Below are 19,538 nucleotides of genomic sequence, written 5' to 3' on the forward strand. Positions count from 1 at the left end.
ACCAAACCAAAATAAGGATTTATTGAGAACTCAGGTTATTTACAACACTACGAGTGACTCAAGGTAACTGCGTCACTCCAAAGCCCACTTTGGCAAGGATGCCAAGACACAAAAAGCAACATCTCTGGAGCTCCCTGCAGGACAGTCAGCTCTGCTGGGATCTCTGGCCTCAGCCTGCCTTGTTCACTGCATTTATAATGAGGAGAAGGGCTCTGTGAACCGTGCCACTGAGTTCCCTGAGCCTTGTGTCACTAGTTTTAAGTTTATGAGCCTCCCTCCTCCCCATAACTAAGGAATACAATGGCAAAAAGTAAAAACACCCACTCCAAAAGGAAAAACTGAATAGCAAAGAACCAAACCAATGCATGTGCAAAACGGCAAATCCTGTAGCTCCATGCCCCTTGTTTGTGTAAACCTGCCTAAAACGTTCTACCTGACGGGGTTAATTAAATGGCCTGTACCTGGGCAAGGCAGAATGGGGTAGGCCTGGCTAGGGTTCCCAGGCTTTTGAGGATGGAAGAATCACAAGAATCAGGGGCGGCAGAGACAGACGGAAGGACAGGAAGAGAGGAAGAAGGTGGATACTGCAATGGGTTAGCCTGGAGAAGAAACCACATGGGGCCACCAAGAACTCCAATAAAGGCGTGAAAAGGCCCAGATGAAGCATAAAAGCAAGTATTTACAGGATTATGGATAGAAGATAGGATGGTTAAGGAGGATGGTATTGGATGAGAGCTGGGAGATGGATGGTATGGTGATTCAGACAGCGTAGATAGGAGTATCTGCCCAGCCCCCAGTAAATAAGGCAATTATAAATCTAACAGCTTCCTGTGTCATTATTTGTGATGGCAGGTTAGGTAATACCTCCATGATAATCATAGGGCTAATTAATAAGAAACAGCAATATTTACTTTTTATTAACTATAACAAAGTATCAGGGGTCATGAGAGGAACTCCAAAAAGCTTAGCAGCCTGCCCAGCAGCCTGATCACAAGCCCCACCTTGTGGGTTACCTACAGCTTTCCTGAGCAAATGTTCCACATTCCCAACATTTCCAAGCTCCTCACATAGTAACTGCGGCTTGGGCTACACTCAACAGCTTCAAACATCAAGTGGGGCAGATGCCAGCACTCCAACCCTAGCATGCACTGCCTCCTATGCTTTCCTTTGAAATTATGGAAGTCTCTACACTTCCATTTTGCCTACCTGAAAAACCAGTCAATGGACAATGTCAAGGTCAGTCACTAGTGGAACCAGTATCTGGGCCTTCCACCCTACAGCAGCCTGAGTGGCTTAACAGTTGAGCACAGGAAATTCAAAGGTGGGAACAGCCAATTCCTGAAACGATCTAAGGCATTTTCTTTAATATCCAAGCATTTGCCCTTTTTTTGTTGTTTTTTTTTAAGTGCTAAAGATGGAACCCAGGGCCATGAGCACACTAAGAAAGTGTTCTACTTGAGGCTACAGAGATGGCTCATTGGCTAAGAGCACCTACTGCTCATTCACAGGGCCTGGGTCCAGTTCTCAGACCCATCTGACAACTTCAAACTATCTGCATGTAACTCCAGTTCCAAGGGCTCTGACTCCCTCTTCTGGCCTTCTTGGGTATCAGGAACATATTTATATACATAAAATTAAAATAAATCTTAAAGAAGAAGAGAAGGAAGAAGGAATAGTAGAAAAAGGAGAATAACAAGAATAACAAAGTGCTCTACCACTGAGCTGCATCCCCAGCACACAGCTTCTTTCTCATAGCTCAGATCTCTTTAGCAGCTACACTTTGGTTGGTCTCGAATTCTTCATACATTTTTACTTGTTTTCTGGGCCAACTACAAACTTTTAAACCTTCCCACTGTGCCTTTCGCTCAGAGTCTCACTGTAAACTTTGATGTAAGAGACCAGCAATAAGCACACTGCAACCTAAATACCAGGCTGCCTTCCACTGTCTTTGAGCACATTTATTAAATTCGGCTGGCATGGTCTCAGGACATGTTCAAGAAGAAACGCAAGGCTCTGCTACAGTCTAGCAGGTGCGACTGACCCCCAGCACAGTTACAGCGAGTACTCTTTCTCCATTTTGCCTGGCAGCTAATGAATGGTCTTCCTGCATACATGCTTATCTGTGTGCTCGGCTGCTGAGCTCTCCGGAACCACGGTAAGTCCTGTTTGCAGCAGGTGAAGCCATCCTTCCGAGAGGCGCTCCCACTGGCCCATGGCCCCACAGCAACACACCCCGCACAACACTTTCTATGATACTTCATTCACCGTAACAAAGAGCTGAGAAACAGCAACTTCGGGGACCACGGATTTACTCGTGACCCCAATTTTAGAGTGTGCTCTATAGCCCCGCTGTGGGGCTCAGGCACAAGGAAAAAGGGAAAGCAGCAAGCTCTAACTTTAGCTAAATGGGATTAAGAAGCTTGCTTGGTAACAGTTAAATTGGAATGAGAAAACAATAAGAAACTCTCACCTGAGACAACAGAGATGAAACTCAACTACCACTGTCTGCTTTTCTAAACCTGCTTTTCCTCTCCCTCTTTTTCAGGAAATGAGCACAGATAGCAAACAAGTTTAAAGATAAAACTGAACTTGACTAGAAACCTGCAAATTTCACCTTCTGTAAAACTTGCTTTGCTCTGGGAAAAAAAAAAAAAAAAAAAAACAACTCTCCTTTGGGGTAGCAGTGGCCACCCTAGGATGGTCTTATAGACAAGACTATGGTAACAACTATGCGTGTATAAGCCATGAAACATTTCTGACAGGGCCTCTCTAAGCACTAGCTAGGGGCCACAGCTGTACGAGAATGAAAGTACTTCCATTTATCTCCAAGTGCTGAGAATTTCTTGTTGGAAAAGGTGAGTCGCCCTAACCAGATGAGGCCAAACATCATAGCACTGGGAGCATGTGTGGAAGACTCGCTTCTGGTAGCTATGAAGACCAAAGTGACCTAACTTCCTCCCAAAATAGCATCGACAGCTTAGGGCACATAAGCCTACTGGGAGCACTTCCTAGTCAAAGCACGGGTTCCAGGAACCTACAGTGAAAGGAGATAATCAACCCCCAAAGTTGTTCTTTTCCCTCCACGCAGCACACACACAGCCCACGACACACAGAAATATACACACATACAAATAAACAAAAGTAATTCAAACATGTAAAGAAATAGACCACCAGAGAAAATACCTTATAACAGAAGACACTTTGTAAAGTTCAGTATTTTCAAAAGGCTACCTCTGGAAAAATAAAAAATGCTTTACTTTCCAGTTTAGCAAAACTATACCCCATAATGCAGACACATTAAGATAATTTAATAATGTTAAAGCTAGCACTATCCAGATTTTAAAATAGTCAATTATAAAATGCAACAAATAAGGAGCACGAGTTATTTACTACAGCAGTCACAAAGAGAAGATACTGCTGGCTGCTTTCAAACTCAAACCCTGCTGAAGCCATTCGGCTATGCACTTCACTGAGACTCCCACAACACACATCACAAAATCAAATCCAAGTACTCATTATTTTTATCTTTCTACCTGTATTCAGGCTGCCGGCTTGTGGAATGATCATCCTTTGTCCATCTGTAACCAGGTTCATCCTGCAAAATAAATAAATAAATAAACTGACTGATAATTTCGGCTTTGTTTACCTATTTTGAACAGCATCTGAGGCAAAATTACAAAGAGAGTAAAACCTCTCTAGGAATTCCTGAGCTTCCAAAACAGAGTAAATAAAGGTTACAAGTTACACACTTCAGCAACTAAAGATGACTGAACCTGCCACACCACTTACCTGTAAATTCACAGACTTAGTGCCATAGACACATGTAACAACATGAAAACAGACTGGCTGTCTGGGAACAAGGGCCCCAGTCAAGTGGACAATGATCAACTTTTTCATTGTCCAAGGTCTCTGACCAATGTTCATGTTCAAGTTCAGTGAAGAACTTAGTGTTTTTCACATTTTGCTTATTTTCTTTTCTCGTTTATCACTTAATAATGCAGAGTTAGAAGCAATCTAGCAAGAATTGGCACTGATAAGAAATATTATAATATCTGATACAAAATTTAAAATGAATCAAATGAAGCACTTTTCGTCCTCTAAGACACATGTGTAAAGATACATACACACACACAATCAACCACATAGGGGGCTGGAGAGACGGCTCAGTGTTTCAGACCACTTGCTGGTCTTGAAGAGGACCCAGGCTTGATTCTCAGCACTCACTGGGGCCTCACAGCCATCTGGTAACTAGATCCCATGCCCTCTTCTGGCCTCTATGGGAACTGAACATATGTGGTTCAGATCTGCATGCAGACAAAATGCCCATAAACGTAAAATAAAAATAAAATTAAACTTGGCAAAGTGGCACATGCTTTTAATCTAAGCATGCCAGGGCCAAAGTAGACAAATCTCTGTGAGTTCAAGACAAGCCTGGTCTACATAGCAAGTTCCAGGACTATAGAGACCCTGTCTCAATAAACAAAAATAAACACAAATGCAAATGATTTACAGTAAGAGAAACTGATATAGCTAAAATGTTACTTTTCATGTTCCTCATATAACATTACAAACCCAACACGTGTGTAAATAAAATGAGTCTATATTTTCCTTCTTAATATCATATAGAAATAAAGAGAAAATAAAACGGCCAAAGCTATAATAAAGTACTAGATCCAGTAAATAGTTTCTAAGTAAATTCAACATAAAACTTAGTGCTTTAAAAGTTCTAAGGTTTTTTGTGTTAACATGGCTTTGTCTTGCGGTACTGAGGACCACGACATGCCCAGCAAGAACTCTCACCCCTGAGCTGAGCAGCACAGACAACCCGGAGGAATGAAGTAAAGCAACTGTGTTGTTTCTGAAACACTACTACAAGCTTTTAGAAAAACAGTCACGATCATGAGGTATCAAACAAAGACCCAGTGAAAACAAAACTCCTCAAACAGCCACAAGGAGTTTTGACAAAAGAGTATGAGATGCTCTTGGTGTGAGCAAATCCATTCTCCCTGAGCCTCCCTGGAGAAGGGTCTGACAGTAAAACCCAGTGGCTCTAGTAGAGAAATGATGCTTTCTTCCCAGCATGGAGAACCTTCCTAAAGGAATAGCATGACACTATAAACAAGCAAAAGCCAGCGATGCAAGGAAGGAAGCTGTTGACCTGCAAACTTCAGGAAGAATGATCAGAAACCACTACAAAGTCTCATTAGTACTTCAGAATTGTCAGACTCAAAACTGTGAAGGAGCATGAGAACTGGACTCCTAAACTTCTTTTCGTTTCTTGAGACAGGGTCTCTCTATAGTCCTGGCTGTCCTGGAATTTGTTAACCCTGAGGAAATCACTCACCTCCATTTCCTCAATTGCCAACATGAGGTTGAACAGTACAGTGTTTAAATGTATGCTACTGGTTACCATGTTATACATTATAATATAGAGAAGGAGGGAAGGGGGAAAGAAGGCAAACGGTGGGGCTGGAGAGATGGCTCAGAGGCTGAGCACTGGCTGTTCTTCCAAAGGTCCTGAGTTCAATTCCCACAACCATATTGTGGCTCACAACCATCTATAAGGAGATCCCATGCCCTCTTCTGGCATGCAGGCATACATACAGGCAGAATAATGTATAAATAATAAATAATCTTAAAAAAAAAGAAGGTGAACAGTATAGAAAAGAAGTATTGTAAATTTGTAAGTTCAGACATAGCAATTGCTTCCAACTTTTTGATAAAAGAAATTATCAGAAACCTTAAATAGCTTCTAGATTATCAAGAACATGTTAATAAACTTAGTAGCTTACATTTTAAAACTGTTTGCCATCTGAATCAGTAACTTGACTGAGTTCTAATCTGAAAAGTAAAGACCTTAAGAATTCTAAGGAAACATGAGATAATGGACTTAAACCCACCTCACGCAGTGTTTCGTGTTAACATAAAGCAACTGTAAGCATGAAGTGGCAGTGCTGAGCACCTGCTCACCGCTGACTGTCAGGTGTTAAGTTGCGTGAGTCTGCAAAGCCCTGCAAGCTTAAGGTAAAAAGGCGAACAAAGTTACAGGCTGGGTATACAGCTCAGGACAGTGCTTACCATGGCGTAAGCATGAGGGAGGCCATGGCCTTGCTGCCCAGCACCACACACAAAGCAAGCACACTGGAAATACTAATACCACTCAGAGCTCTCCAGGATGCTCACTCATTATCCAGCATCATGAGATCCTTGACTACTAGGACCCTCTGGAGCTACAGCTGGCAGTCAATAGCATCTAACTGGAATGGTAACCAAGCCCTAAAAACCTAGCACTCCAGCACCCAGGAGGCTGAGACAGGGGGACAGCAAGTTCCAGGCAAGCCTGCCCTATAGAGTGAGACCCTATTGCAAAAGGGAAGTAGGGGAGGCTGCAAATAAAACCAGGCCTAGCAACATAAGAGAACACAAGCAGCAGGTGATTATTCTACTGTCAAGGCCTGCACAGACACGAACTTTAAACTTGAAAGAAAGAACAATTAGTACACGGGGAATTTACATACTCCTCTGTGAGGTGGGCCGCTTCTTCGATCATGAGAAAAACTGCGGCCCTCGTCACATTCTCGGTAATCAACATGACTGTAATATCTACTGTAGCCTCCTTCATCAGGTCTGGCTAGCAGAGGCGGTCTCTTGTCTAGCAGAGGTGGTCTCTTGTCTAGCAGAGGCGGTCTCTTTGGCACAACATTAACTACTCTATGGTAGCCATCCTAAAACAGACAAAAAGAAATATAGAGACATCACTAATTTCTCTATTTGGCTTTGGAAATGTTTCTTATAAGCACAGGAATTCTGGTCCATAATTCAACAGAGTAAATGTAAAAGCAAACTAAAACGCACTAATGAAAAATTACTAAGAGTAACATCTTCATATAGATAAGTGGGAATGAAATTATTCTATGAAAAACAATCTCAAACATCCAAAATAACACACAACAGTACAAGGTGACAATCATGATTTTAGGAAAAGGGGGCTAGAGAGATGGCTCAGGGGTTAAGAGGACTTGCTGCTTTTCTAGAGGATCTAGGTTCAGTTCCCAGCACCCAGACGGTGGCTTACAACTGTAAAATCAGTTTCAGGGAATATGACACTCTCTTCTGGCCCTTGTAGGTACTGTATCCACATGGTACACACTTGTACACGCAAAATAAATCTAAATAATGTAGTGTAAGTGAAAAAAGTCATTTTACCAAAACCCTGCACACAATAAGAAGGTTCTGGCAGCATTGCTGCTAACGACAATGAGAACAGCACTGTCTGGCGTATTATGCTTAAAGTATTCTATCAGTATTCTAACACAGGACTTGTGCCCATAAACCAGCAAACAGGGAAGAGTAGGTACTGAACAAAGAACAAAACTAGAAATTAGAAAGAACAAAAGAGAGCATTCTGCTATTTTTCCAGAAGCACAGGAGAGAGAGGGAACTTCTACCTTTTTAAGTTTGGACAGAAGGTATAAAAGCTAATCTAACATTAGAACTAGTTTCAAAAGTAATGCAGTCTCAGTGACTTGAAGTGTTTACTAACTTTTTGGGCTTGGAGACATAGCCCACTGGTAAAGGGCCCTGACTTCTCTTTCAGAGGATCCGGTCATTTAGCACATGCAGATCATGGTAGAACTCCAGCTCCAGGAGACTGAAGTCCTCTTCTGGCCTCCGTGGGCACTGTGTGCACATGCTGCGCAGATTTAATACATGCAGGGGAAAGACTAATATACATAATAAAATAAAACTTATTTTTTAAAAAACTGTCACCAAAGGGGGTTCTGTGTGATTTGAGGAATAAGACAGAAAACACAGTCTGTCTTACATTAACAGCTAATATGAGCTAGAAGCTATTAGGGTAAGAGGAAGAGAACTACAGTTCACGTGCCATGATTTGACCTAAGCTATGTAAGGATCATCCACACAGTTTTACATTTTTTGAGACATGATCTCAAAAAATGGCCAGGATGGCCTCCAGAGCACAATCTTCTTTTCTTTTTTGAGGCTGAGTTTCATCCTGGAACACATATCCTCCTGTCTTAACCTCCTGAGTGCTAGAATTATAGGTGGCTTAGCATGCACACAATAAGTAAATTGATTAATTAATTTAAAAATAAATCATTATCTTAATTTTCTATATATCCCAATTTTTAAAACTCTACTATGAAAGATATGTTCATTTGAGAAAGTAAAAGCATCAGCTAAATAGCTGAATAGCTTGACACATAACTCTACAAATATTAAATCTCATAGCTAACTGGACACAAATTAAATGGATTAGGACATTTATGTAAAAGCATTTCTTGAGAAGGGTGGGATTCAGTTGTAGAGCAGGGATTAACATTCATAAGGCCTTGGGTTAACTCCCTGAAACAAAACAAAACCCACCAATTTTCCAATGTATCATTAAATATATGTGAACTTATTTTAGCACAAAAAACATTGTGGTAGAAAAATCCCACATCAATATACCAGATCTCCAACAAGATCACAGAAGAAAAAACTTCCCCAAACTAAGGATACACACATACAAATATAAGCAGCACACACAACAGCAAACTCCTGTCCAGCGGGAGTTCAACGGGTTCCTAAGGAAGGGTGAAAAGAATGGTGGGACAGAGACACGAAGAAAGAGGCCAAGTCAGATTTTTACCCAACTTATATAGGAAGAAGGCAGGAAAGGGGGGAGGCTAATTTACTGCTGCAGAAGATAGCAAGAGTGCTTTCATGGCTTGAATATTGCACCTGCAAGATACCATAAGGATGTTTTCTTAAGATATCTTACGGATGCTCTAAGGCTAACAAACGGATGTCCTCACAAATCTATCACCCATAACCTAGGGTCCTAGATAACTCTTCCACTAATTGGCTTTAGGTCTCCACTAAAATGACCTTTGCTCACTATTTGGCTTTGGCTTCAGTAAATAGCTTTGTCTCCACTAAATAGCTTTGGCTCACTATTTGGCTTTGACTTCAGTAAATAGCTTTGGATCCCAGCAGAAAAGAAAATTCCCACAGAATATCAGTTAAAACGCTAAGTATACAACACAGGCAGTGATGGCACACACCTTTAATCCCAGCACTCAGGGCTGTAAGTTCGAGGACAGCCTGGTCTACAGAGTGAGTTCCAGGGTAGCTGAGGCTACATAGAGAACTCCTGTCTCGAACAAACAAAAAACAAACCACTAAGTACACATAACAAGTCAAATAAAGTGTACTGAAAGGTGCAAAAGAAAAACACAGGCAACATATAAAGGAAAACCTATCAAATAACAGCTGATTTCTCAGCAGAGTCCCTGAAACCAGAAGAATGAGTACACAGCCTACAGTAACTACAGAAACCAGGAACGTAACCTGGACCATTGCCAGGATGGGTCTGGAAAGCAGAGAGGGGAACAGCAGGATAGAGGAAATGGGAAGGGGGAGGGATCGATAGGGAGAGAGAAGGCTTTAAATACAAAAGGCTGCAAGGAAAATGGTAGAGCACAATCGATCTGGTGGGGTGGGGGAGATGGAAAAAGGGAGGCTCCCAAGGGGAGGTTAATACAGACGGTGGGAAGAGGGTAAGGCCAATAGCTTGGTACTATAGATGTGATAGGGAAAAGCAGGAAGCAACTTATCGAAGGGAAAAGGAGGTAGATACAGAGGGAAGGAATGAGTCTAGAAACAAAGCAGATTCCCTGCAAATCACAAGTGCTGCTGGGCGAATTTTCCTGGAAGCTGGCAATGAACTTATTGCCCAGATCAAGTCACTGAACGTGCCTAGCAGAACAAATCTCTCCTTGAGTTCTCTTCCAGTGTTTCTTTCTGGTAGTGATCACTGTTCTGGCTATTTTGGCTTGTTTGAAATGTTTATATAAAGAAACTCTAGGAGATACACTGCTGAGCCCAGCTTCCGGCCTTCAGCGCTGTTTGTGGAGTTCAACCGTGTTGCTGAATCTGGCAGTAGGCCACTTACCCAACTGTTGTATTATTTAAACAGCTCATTCACTCTCCTATTCAACATTCAGGCTGCTGCCAGCTTGAAGCTTTTAGCAATGTTGCTTATAAACATACAGACAATATGATTTTTAAAATAATGTTAGATGTTCTCTGGATCTCAAAGACTTTGGAACTTTTTCACTTTTGTGTGTACGTGTGTGCCTGGTGAATGTATGCCACTTCAGTGCTGGTGCCAGAGGCCAGAGGCCAGAAGGTATCCTGCAGCTTGAGTTACAGGCGGCTGCGAGTCCCCTGACATGAGACACCTGTCACCTGACAGATGCCTGATAGGAGTCTTCCAGGGCAGTAAGTGCTCTTATCACTGAGCCATCTCTCTAGCTCCTTAAAACTTTAAGTAGGGTAGGTTTTTACTAAGTTCAATGTCAGAAACAATAGGTGCATTTAGATGTCTACTGTTAAACACTTTTCTACAAATTCAGTGAGTCCACTTACATCAGACATGAATATAAAATTAGCTTCACAAGGCACATGACTGTAAGCACTGTTCAACTGAAGAAGGCTGAAGAAGGAAAATGGAAAAAAAATATTCTTCCTAAATAGAAAACAACACAACAGCAAGAGCCACCTGTGACTGTCATTAACAGAAGTCATCAGTGTTTTCAAATCAATGTAGTAGTTTGAATGTGGTGTCCTCAGTTGCAGGCGTATGTACTCTGAATATGTACTCCCAGTTGGTTGTGCTATTTCGGGAGGCTTAAAGGTGTGACCTTGTTGGAAGAGGTATGTTGCTGGGCTTTGAGAGTGTAAAGCAAAGAGTGTTGCTGTGCTCTGTCCTTGCAATTTAAGACTGACCCTGCTACTCTAGCCACCATGCCTGCAACTTATTGACTCATATACCTCTGATACTGTAAGCCTAAACAAACCTTTCCTTCTGTAAAGTGCCTTGGCAGTGGCGTTTCATCACAGTACCAAAAAGCAACTAAAATATCAGGTCCCAGCTACCTGTTCACATCTCAATCATGTATACTCATCACTAATTTAAAGCAAATCCCTTCCACTAGCTCTTAATATTTAGACACCTGTTGCTATATAGCTTAGGCCTTAAATGTCTCCCATTAAATGTCTGAGATATCACATATAGGACCTAGTACCTGACAGGAAATCATGTCACTAGGAATGTCCTCAAGGAGGACTGTGGCACCCTACTCTCTCTGGGTCTGTCTGTCTGTCTGTCTCTTCTCCATGGGTATGAGGTGAGTAGTTTGGATCTGGAACACACTCATAATATTCTGTCAATGGCCAACTCATTATAGAGTAACACCTCCAAAACCAAAGCCAAAATGAGCTTTTTTTTTCTTTTTATCTCCAGTAGTGTTAGGGCAACTGCAAAGCTAACACACCCTCTGAGGAACTAAGTCTTACTAAATCAGAAACTGAGGTTTTAATCTAGGTGTGGTGGTTCATGCCTGTGAGCTCAGCACCTGAGATGCTAAGGATTGCCATGAGCCCAAGGTCAGCCTAGTCTATAATTCCCACAGGGAATTATAAATCAGCCTGGACTACAAACTAAATAAAAGCCAGGTGGCACATGCCTATAATCCCAGCACTTGGGAGAAGAGGCCAAATGAGCAGGAGTTCAAATGTATCCTCAAGTACACAGTGAGTTGGTGGACAGCCTGAGCCATATCTGAGCCTGTCTCAAAAACGTTAAAAATAAAATTAAATTTAAAAAAACGGGGGCCCTGGCAGGGTGGGGAGGGGGTGACATGGGGCAGGCTAGAGATTTGGCCCTGATGGTTAACGACTCTTACTGTTTAATTCCCACAAGCTGTCTCACAACAGCTCCAAAGGATGCAACAGCCTCTTTTGGCCACCCACCCATACATGCACACTGGTGCTCACATGCAAAAGGAGTAACAAAACTGATCTTCCTAAAAACATCAGATTTTTTTTATACCTTATTAGTTGTATTCCAACCTCAGTGACCTCGGGCATCATTCTAGGTGTGATGGAGCATGTCTATAATCCCAGCACTTAAAAGGTAAAGGGGATCAGGCCAGCCTCAGATGATACACAGAAAGTTACCTCCAGAAAGACAGTGGGAGCACCCTGAGAAGTGATCTATACACTGTACTGGGTGAGTAAAAGGGCAAAAAGATTTAAAACTTACACTGTACTTAACTAAACTGTAAGCATGACAAAGAAGGCAAAGGAACCAATTCCAAGAGCCCTCTGAAGAGCAAAATACATGGAGGGCAAAAAGAAAGCTTCAAGTCACTCACACAAGAGTAAGTTCACCAGAGGGGGTGGAAATCTGAATTCTAGAGAAGAGAAATATAGGAATAAAGACTCACAAATCAATAAAGTGGGACCTCAGCTAGTGGAGGTACAGAAAATAACAGAGTAACAAACAGGTCTGGACAGGTTCTGTGTTCTTCAAGGAAGAGCAATTCAGCCTCTACCATCAGTACCGAAGCAGCCACCATGGAGAACAGACATCCAAACACAATTACTGTGATCATAAACACACAGGCTGGAGCTGTAAAACATCTCTGCCTACCTCCTTACTGATGCCGACAGCCCACGGGGAAGAGGAGTCAGGGTGACTGTTCGCATTTACACACACAAATGGCATTAGATAAAAATGCTTGCTTATGTTTACTATAAAATGCTCATTCAGTTTGACTTCTTTACTTTTTCTTTTTCGTTTTTCAAGAAAGGGTTTCTCTGTGTAGCCTTGGCTGACTTGGAACTTGCTCTGTAGACTAGGCTGGCCTCAAGCTCACAGAGATCCACCTGCCTCTGCCTCCTCAGTGCTGGGATTAAAGTCGTGCGACACCATGCCCAGATTTTTCTCTTCTGAGATGTTTGGGATCAATCAGTCTAGAAGCTCCTGCATGCGAGGCAAGCACTCACTGAATTACAGCCTAGCCCTTCAATTCTAATTCTTAAACTAACACTCTGGTCAATCAACATACTAAACTTCATCCGTAATACTTCCACCGGGGAACTCCATGTTCTAAAACATCAATTGCCTATCCTTCTACCAAAAGAGTGGCCTTAGACCTCAAGTAGCTTTTCCTTGTTCCCCAAACCCCGTTTCTTTTAAACTAGTTCCCTCTCAGGTCTCTCTTCTTCATGAGGTCATTTCCCAATGAATTACCTCAATGATTCTGAGTCAAATTCTTCAATATCAGCCTGGGCAATCATCTTGCAATCTTAAATCCATACAATCTTCTTTTCCCATCCACAAGTATGCTACTCGTTAAAAACCACACTCAAATCTTCAGACCAATGCCCAGCTGGCAAAATAAAATTTCTACTCATATATTTCTGGTGGTAAAAAGAACTTGAAACATTTTGGGAAGGTATCCTACAGCTATGACACTTAGCATGTATTATTTTTTAATCCTTCTAGATGAATCATAAAATAAATTTATAAAGTTAAAAAATTTATTAGAAAGTCTCTAGAAAAACCTGGAAAGGAATGACATAATTACTAAGTCTGTCCATCTTAATATAATGAGCTTCCTCCATTTTTTCTTTTCTCTTTTTTTTTGTTCTGAGACAGGGTTTCTCTGAGTAGCGTTGGCTGTCCTGGACTAACTTTGTAGAATAGGCTGGCCTCAAGACCAGGCTGGCCTCAAATTCAAAGCAATACCCCCTGCCTCTGCTTCCCACAGTGCTGGGATTACAGGCGTGCACCACTGCACCCAGCTTTTCTTTCTATCTTAAATCATTTTTATCAATTTCAAACTGAGCTGTAATTCAAGCCAATGAATGACAACCTTGAAGATGACAATGCTCATCCTGGTAAGGTACAGGATAAGTAACATATTGTCAAGTAGGCCTGGTTGCACAGTCCTATAAGCTACCTGAAAAGCTGAGGCAGAAAGATCACAAGGGCAAGGCCTGTGATAGGAGCCAAAGTAAATTTAAGGTCAAACTAGGAATTTTAATAAGACCTTTCTCTCAAAATAAGAAATGAAACAAAGGGCTAAGGGTCAAGTGTGTCAGTGGTCAAGTGCTTGTCTAGCATGAGAAAAGCCCTAGCTTCAATTCTTAGTATTACCACTATACATACACACAGACAAATCTTTAACACGATAAATAAAATATTCCTGACATGTAGACAAATAGTTATGCCTTTTGTGGTAGATAAAATGTCTAACGCTGCAACCCTAATGCCCCAATGTTAAAGACGCATCTGTGCAGAAGATCAACAGCTTTTTGACTTCCAAACCTCCCCTTAGTTCTCCATGTAGAACTCCAGGGAGAATATATCCACTCACTTAATAAATGCTGAACCTCTTAGATACAATTCTGAACATAGTAAACAATATTATCAAGAACATTATGAAAAAGAGGCCAGCTCAAGATTCCCCACTCTCAGAACAGAGACAGACAGAGAGATAGATGATCAGAATTATTATCTGTCCCTTGAGCCCCCAGGATTCTTCTCAACCTACAAGCTGCCTGACCAGACAGAGGCATGCCATCTGGAATGCTAACCAGGATATCAACATGCTTCTGCTCCAGAGGAGGAAAAAAAAAAATCTCTGGGTAGAATGTCATATTAATTTATGTTTTAACTTTAATTTTGTCATTGTTGTAATAGGGTCAAACTGGGTAGCCTGGCCTAGAACATGCAATGTAGACCAGCCTCGCCTTGAATTCAGAGATCCACCTGTTATGGCCTTCCAAGTGCTGATGAAAAGCATGTAAAAGCGTAACAAGCTCAATTTATAAGTATTTTAAGAAGACAAATAAATGGCAGCCGCAAAAGCAGATGTTCAACATTTCTCTGTTAATGCATAGTATAATATTTATAAAAAAAAAATTTCCTCCTCCAACTAAATTAAATTCAAAACCTTTTTTCTAAAATAACTTAATATAAAGTACAGGCTTTGCTTTTAACTTAAGTAAAATATTACTGCATTTTCTGGCTTTTAAAAGGTGAGCTGGACCTATTTTTCAAGGTGGCTGGTAAGCTAAGATTGGAGAAGTTGAAGACAGAATGACACAGCAGGATGAGATTTTCTCCATGTGGCAGCAACTTACACTGGGATGGCTCCGGGGAGGCACTCGCTCTCTTGGAAGTCGTTCATAGTCATACCGTCCCTCAGACCACATTTCATCTCTTGTGGAAGCCACTAAAAAGAAAACAAAAACAACTCTGGGTTTTGTTTGTCAGCAAGGAAGAGACAGTAAAGAAGCAAATGCCTGCCAAGACACCTGGAGGAGGGTGAGTGAGGACAACAGGGAGGAAAGCAAAGTATCCCTCCCTCAACATGTGAAAAACATGCCTGTTTGTGTATGTATATATGTGGGCCTACCTTCCTTCTATTTTAAATGTTATTTAAAAGTTCAATAAAACTTTTCCGCCCAACCATTTTAAAAACTAGAAAAGATACCATTTGATAAATAGTTTGAAAAGCAGACCAGAATAGCTACTCCAATTAAAGTTAGCCTCAGACTCACCATGTAGCAAAAGCTAGCCTGGAAATGGTAGCGTTGTCTCAGCCTTCCTAAGTGCTGGGATTACAGGTATATCCCAGCATGTAATGCTACAGTTTGACTTTTTTGGTTTGTATCTTAAAAAATTTTGCATTAGCCAGGCACAGTGGCTCACAGTTGTAATCCCAGCACACAGAAAGGCAGAAAGGCCGATCGCTGTGAATTCAAGGCCAGCCTGTTCTACAAAGTCCAGAACAGCCAAGGCTACACAGAGAAACCCTGTCTTGAAAAGCTAACAAAAAAAAGTATGTTAATTTATTTGTATATGTGTACATGATGTGTAGGCACATAGGCATGTACATTGTGTGAAAGTCAGAGGACAGCAGGAGTGTGCTCTATCATGGGGGTTCCAGAGTCCAAATTCAGGGCATTGGTCTTGGTGACAAGTGTCATTACTGACAAAGCCATCTTACAAAGCCCTGGGTTTGGTTTTCTGGCCTTAAACTACCGACCCTCCTGCCAGGCGCTGAATTATAGCAGTATGCCATCATAGTCATCAATAATCAGTAAATCAAAAGATCTGCTGAATATATCATATAAAAATCTGAGCCAGGCATGGTGGTGCACACCTTTAATTACAGCACTCAGGGAGGCAGAGGCAAGTGGATCGCTGTGAGTTAGAGGACAGCCTGGTCTACAGAGCAAGTCCAGGACAGCCAAGGCAACATAGAGAAACCCTGTCTCTAAAAGATGTTTTTTATATTTTTTTTTAATTTTAAAAAGTAATCTGACGAAGAGCCGGTTGGTGGCACTTGCCTTTAATCTAGTACTGAGGAGGCAGAGGCGGGTGGATCTCCTGATTTTGAGGCCAGCTTAGTTGACAGGATGAATTTCAGGACAGCTAGGCTGGTGGTCCTGGGTTCTATGAGAAAGCAGGCTGAGCAAGTTATAATGAGCAAACCAGTAAGCAGCACCCCTCCATGGCCTCTGTATCAGCTCCTGGCTCCAAGTTCCTGCTCTGAGTTCTTGTCCTGACTTCCTTCAGTAATGGGCTATGATATGGAAATATAAGCCAAATAAACCCTTTTTTCCCCAACTTTGCTTTTTGGTCATGGTGTTTTACCATAGCAATAATAAGGCTAACTAAGAATGTGAGTATGGTGTGCAAGTTACTTAGTACTTCACATGAAATTCACAGGCTAGCCGAATGCTCTCCTACAGATACTGTGCTCTCTTAGATGCACAGACATTTCGGGAAGGGACACACTACCAGAATGCAAAATGGAGAGCATGGTTTCTGGTTGTTCCTGGTCCAGTCTGGAATTTTCTGCCTATCACCTTAGAGGACAAATGACCTCAGATATTAGAATCACTCTAAGAATCAGTCACAGAACAGTGATCTAGAAAAGAGGGATTTCTAACCAACCTGGGTCCTGAGCCTAGGGTGCCTTTTTTTTTTTTTGTAATTTGGGTTGACACACCATTCCATATGTTAGCATTCTGCAACTCAGCTAATTCCTTGTTTGAGCTGGACTTAAATTATCACAAAAAGAAACAAACCTTAAAGGTAAGGATGATAAAGCCAGGTGTGGCGGCCCATGCCACCACAGCTATCACCCTGCCTCTGCCTCCCTGAGATTAAAGGCAGATTATAATTGGGCCACCACACCCAGTTATGGATGAGGAACTCTTAACTGAACATTCCCAGGTGAACTTCAATTACTGCACACCAGCAACATCAGGAACTTTTCTGAGAGCAACACTACCCAGGTTCCCACCTTTTCAAAGTCACCAAAAACACCCTTGGCAAGATTTCAGTGCTTTCAGACCTTAAGGTCATCTTAAGGCTAAAATCAAGATTAAAGGGAAGAAAACATTTCAGATATCCAGGAGGTAGTAAGGGCTGACCTAAAGCTAAAAACTGTAAGACTCCTTCTGGCAGAAAATGTTTAAAATTCCAGACAACTAAACCCAAAACCATTTCCTTTTAGAATATAATTAAAGTCTTTGAAAGAAACTCACTGATAGCAACTAAACTGCTCAGATTCCCACCTAGAACTCTGTGATGCTTGGTACTCAAGAGTAGGCCGTGTATGGATACATCGCTTATTGCTCAGCTCTGAGGGGTTGAGGCCAGCCAAGACTACAAAGTGAGAGCTAGTGTAAGAACGAGCATGAAGAATGAGTAACAAAAACTTTACAGAAAGCTTAAAAAATAAAAACAATAAATAGAATCATGAGTGATGACTCAAATGAATAGACAATAGTGAACAGCAGAATCCAAGAACAAGCATGAGAAAGAACCAAAGATCACAAAGCAATGATAAATAACCCTATCTACGCTAGCATCTGACAAATTTTCATTTGCTCTCCAAATGAAAGAAACTTTCAAAACATTTAAACCCTTTATCCAAAACATCCTAATGATGGAGTTACAATCTCCCACTTCTACATAAAAACTTTTGAGGCTCTCAAAAACTGAAATTCCAGAGTTGAGTCTTCCCAACATCAGAAAAGAAGCAAGCAAACAGAACAGGTTCCAGGACATCAAATAATGAAAAAAATCTTGATAAGGCATTCAGCACAGGCTTTTAGCCCTGGGAATAAAAGGGAGAAGGATGTCATTTCAGAAGGTTAATGTATGAACATACAAAATGGACTGGCAAGGACAGGAGCAACAAGACCAGGGGTAGTTTTTAGGAGGGGAGAGGGCAGAAGTTTGAGATTCACTTCCACTAAGTAGAACAACCTGGAACTCTCACAATTTAGCACTTTAAAAGTATTTCACTCTTACTAGCTCCACAAGTCACTCTGCACATTTTAGGCCAGATGTGGTAGTTCATGTCTGTAAACCAAGATCTCCAGAAAGCAGAGGCAGGACATACACCTTCACAGCCAATCTCAAGTAGCATGGGTTATGTAGCAAACCCCTGTTGAGACTAAAATGGTAGTTACTGGGAACCAAAGAAACTAGCAGGAGAAGGAAAGGCTAGAGAGAGGTTAATGAATGGGGACACAGTTATAGTTAGGTAGGGCAAGACGTCCTGGTGTTCTGTTGTATAGTTGAATGGCTATGGACAACAATAATAGCTATTTCACTTCAAAAAGTACAAGAATTTTGAAAGACTTTGCCATAAAAATATGGTATTTGAAGGGAAATGTTTATCCTGACCCAAAATTATGAAATATATACATGTATTGAAACATTAGATGACACCCCACTAATACACACATCTTGTATGATTTTCTACCTAAGGTAAAAACAGTAGGTGCTGGAGAGATGGCTTAGCCATTAAGAACACTGGTTGCTCTTATAGAGGACCCCGGTTTGGTTCCCAGTACCTACATGGTGGTTAACACAGTCTATAACCCCACTTCCTGAGGATCCGATGCCTTCTGACTTCTGTGAGTACCAGATATGTGCTGCACACACACACAGCAAGCAAAACACCCATACATATAAAATAACAAAATTTTAAAAGAAAATTTTCAAATAGTATAAATGAGAAGTTCCACTGACCCTCTGAAAAGCTCATGAGCTTTGGTGACAGTGACAGTGCAGCCTAAAAGATGTGAGTGTTCAGGGTTACAGTACAGGCTATTTATACCTCAACAACCGAGGTTCTTTTTTTTAATTTAAGTTATATATTTATTTATTATAATTTATTCAGCTCATGTTTCTTGATTACTTAAGGTGTCCTACAGTACAATTAGCTGGATTAAAGCTAGTTATATTTTGTTTGCTTGTTGATTCTTCTAAAACAGGGTTTCTCAGTGTAGCCCTAGCTGTCCTAGAACTTGCTCTGCAGTCCAGGCTAGCCTACAGCTCAGGGACCCACCTGCCTCTGCCTCACTAGTGCTGTGATAAAAATGTGCAACAGCACTGCCCCTCACAAATACTGCTCTTTTAAAAATGGATCTATTTGAGTCACTTTGTAGGCCAGCCTGGTCTACAAAGTGAGTCCAGAACAGCCAGGGCCACATAAAGAAACCCTGTCTCAAACAAAACAAAACCAAAAAACAAGTTAGAGAGAGAGAGAGAGAGAGAGAACAAAAGAAGGAAGAAAGGAAGGAAGGAAGGAAGGAAGGAAGGAAAGAAAGAAAGAAAGAAAGAAAGAAAGAAAGAAAGAAAGAAAGAA

General features: G+C 41.4%; 1 protein-coding gene across 6 annotated transcripts in view; it reads right to left on the reverse strand.

Moving 5' to 3' along the window:
• Pphln1 (periphilin 1) overlaps positions 1–19,538 on the reverse strand; it is an 82,084-nt gene that overhangs the window by 57,869 nt on the left and 4,677 nt on the right. For 4 of the 6 annotated variants that reach the window (XM_055626831.1, XM_055626833.1, XM_055626830.1 and 1 more), the window contains exons 2-4: positions 15,004–15,095; positions 6,519–6,725; positions 3,534–3,595 (exon numbers count right to left, since the gene is read on the reverse strand). In XM_055626831.1, coding sequence (XP_055482806.1) covers positions 3,534–3,595; positions 6,519–6,725; positions 15,004–15,075 — 341 coding nt within the window. In that variant the 5' untranslated portion in view covers positions 15,076–15,095. The remainder of the gene's footprint in view (positions 1–3,533; positions 3,596–6,518; positions 6,726–15,003; positions 15,096–19,538) is intronic. The other 2 variants (XM_055626835.1, XM_055626834.1) reach the window with 1 other exon arrangement.

The sequence above is a fragment of the Psammomys obesus genome, unplaced genomic scaffold (genome assembly GCF_907164565.1).
Source record: "Psammomys obesus unplaced genomic scaffold, mPsaObe1.curated_primary_1811, whole genome shotgun sequence".
In the NCBI taxonomy this organism is placed as follows: Eukaryota; Metazoa; Chordata; class Mammalia; order Rodentia; family Muridae; genus Psammomys; species Psammomys obesus.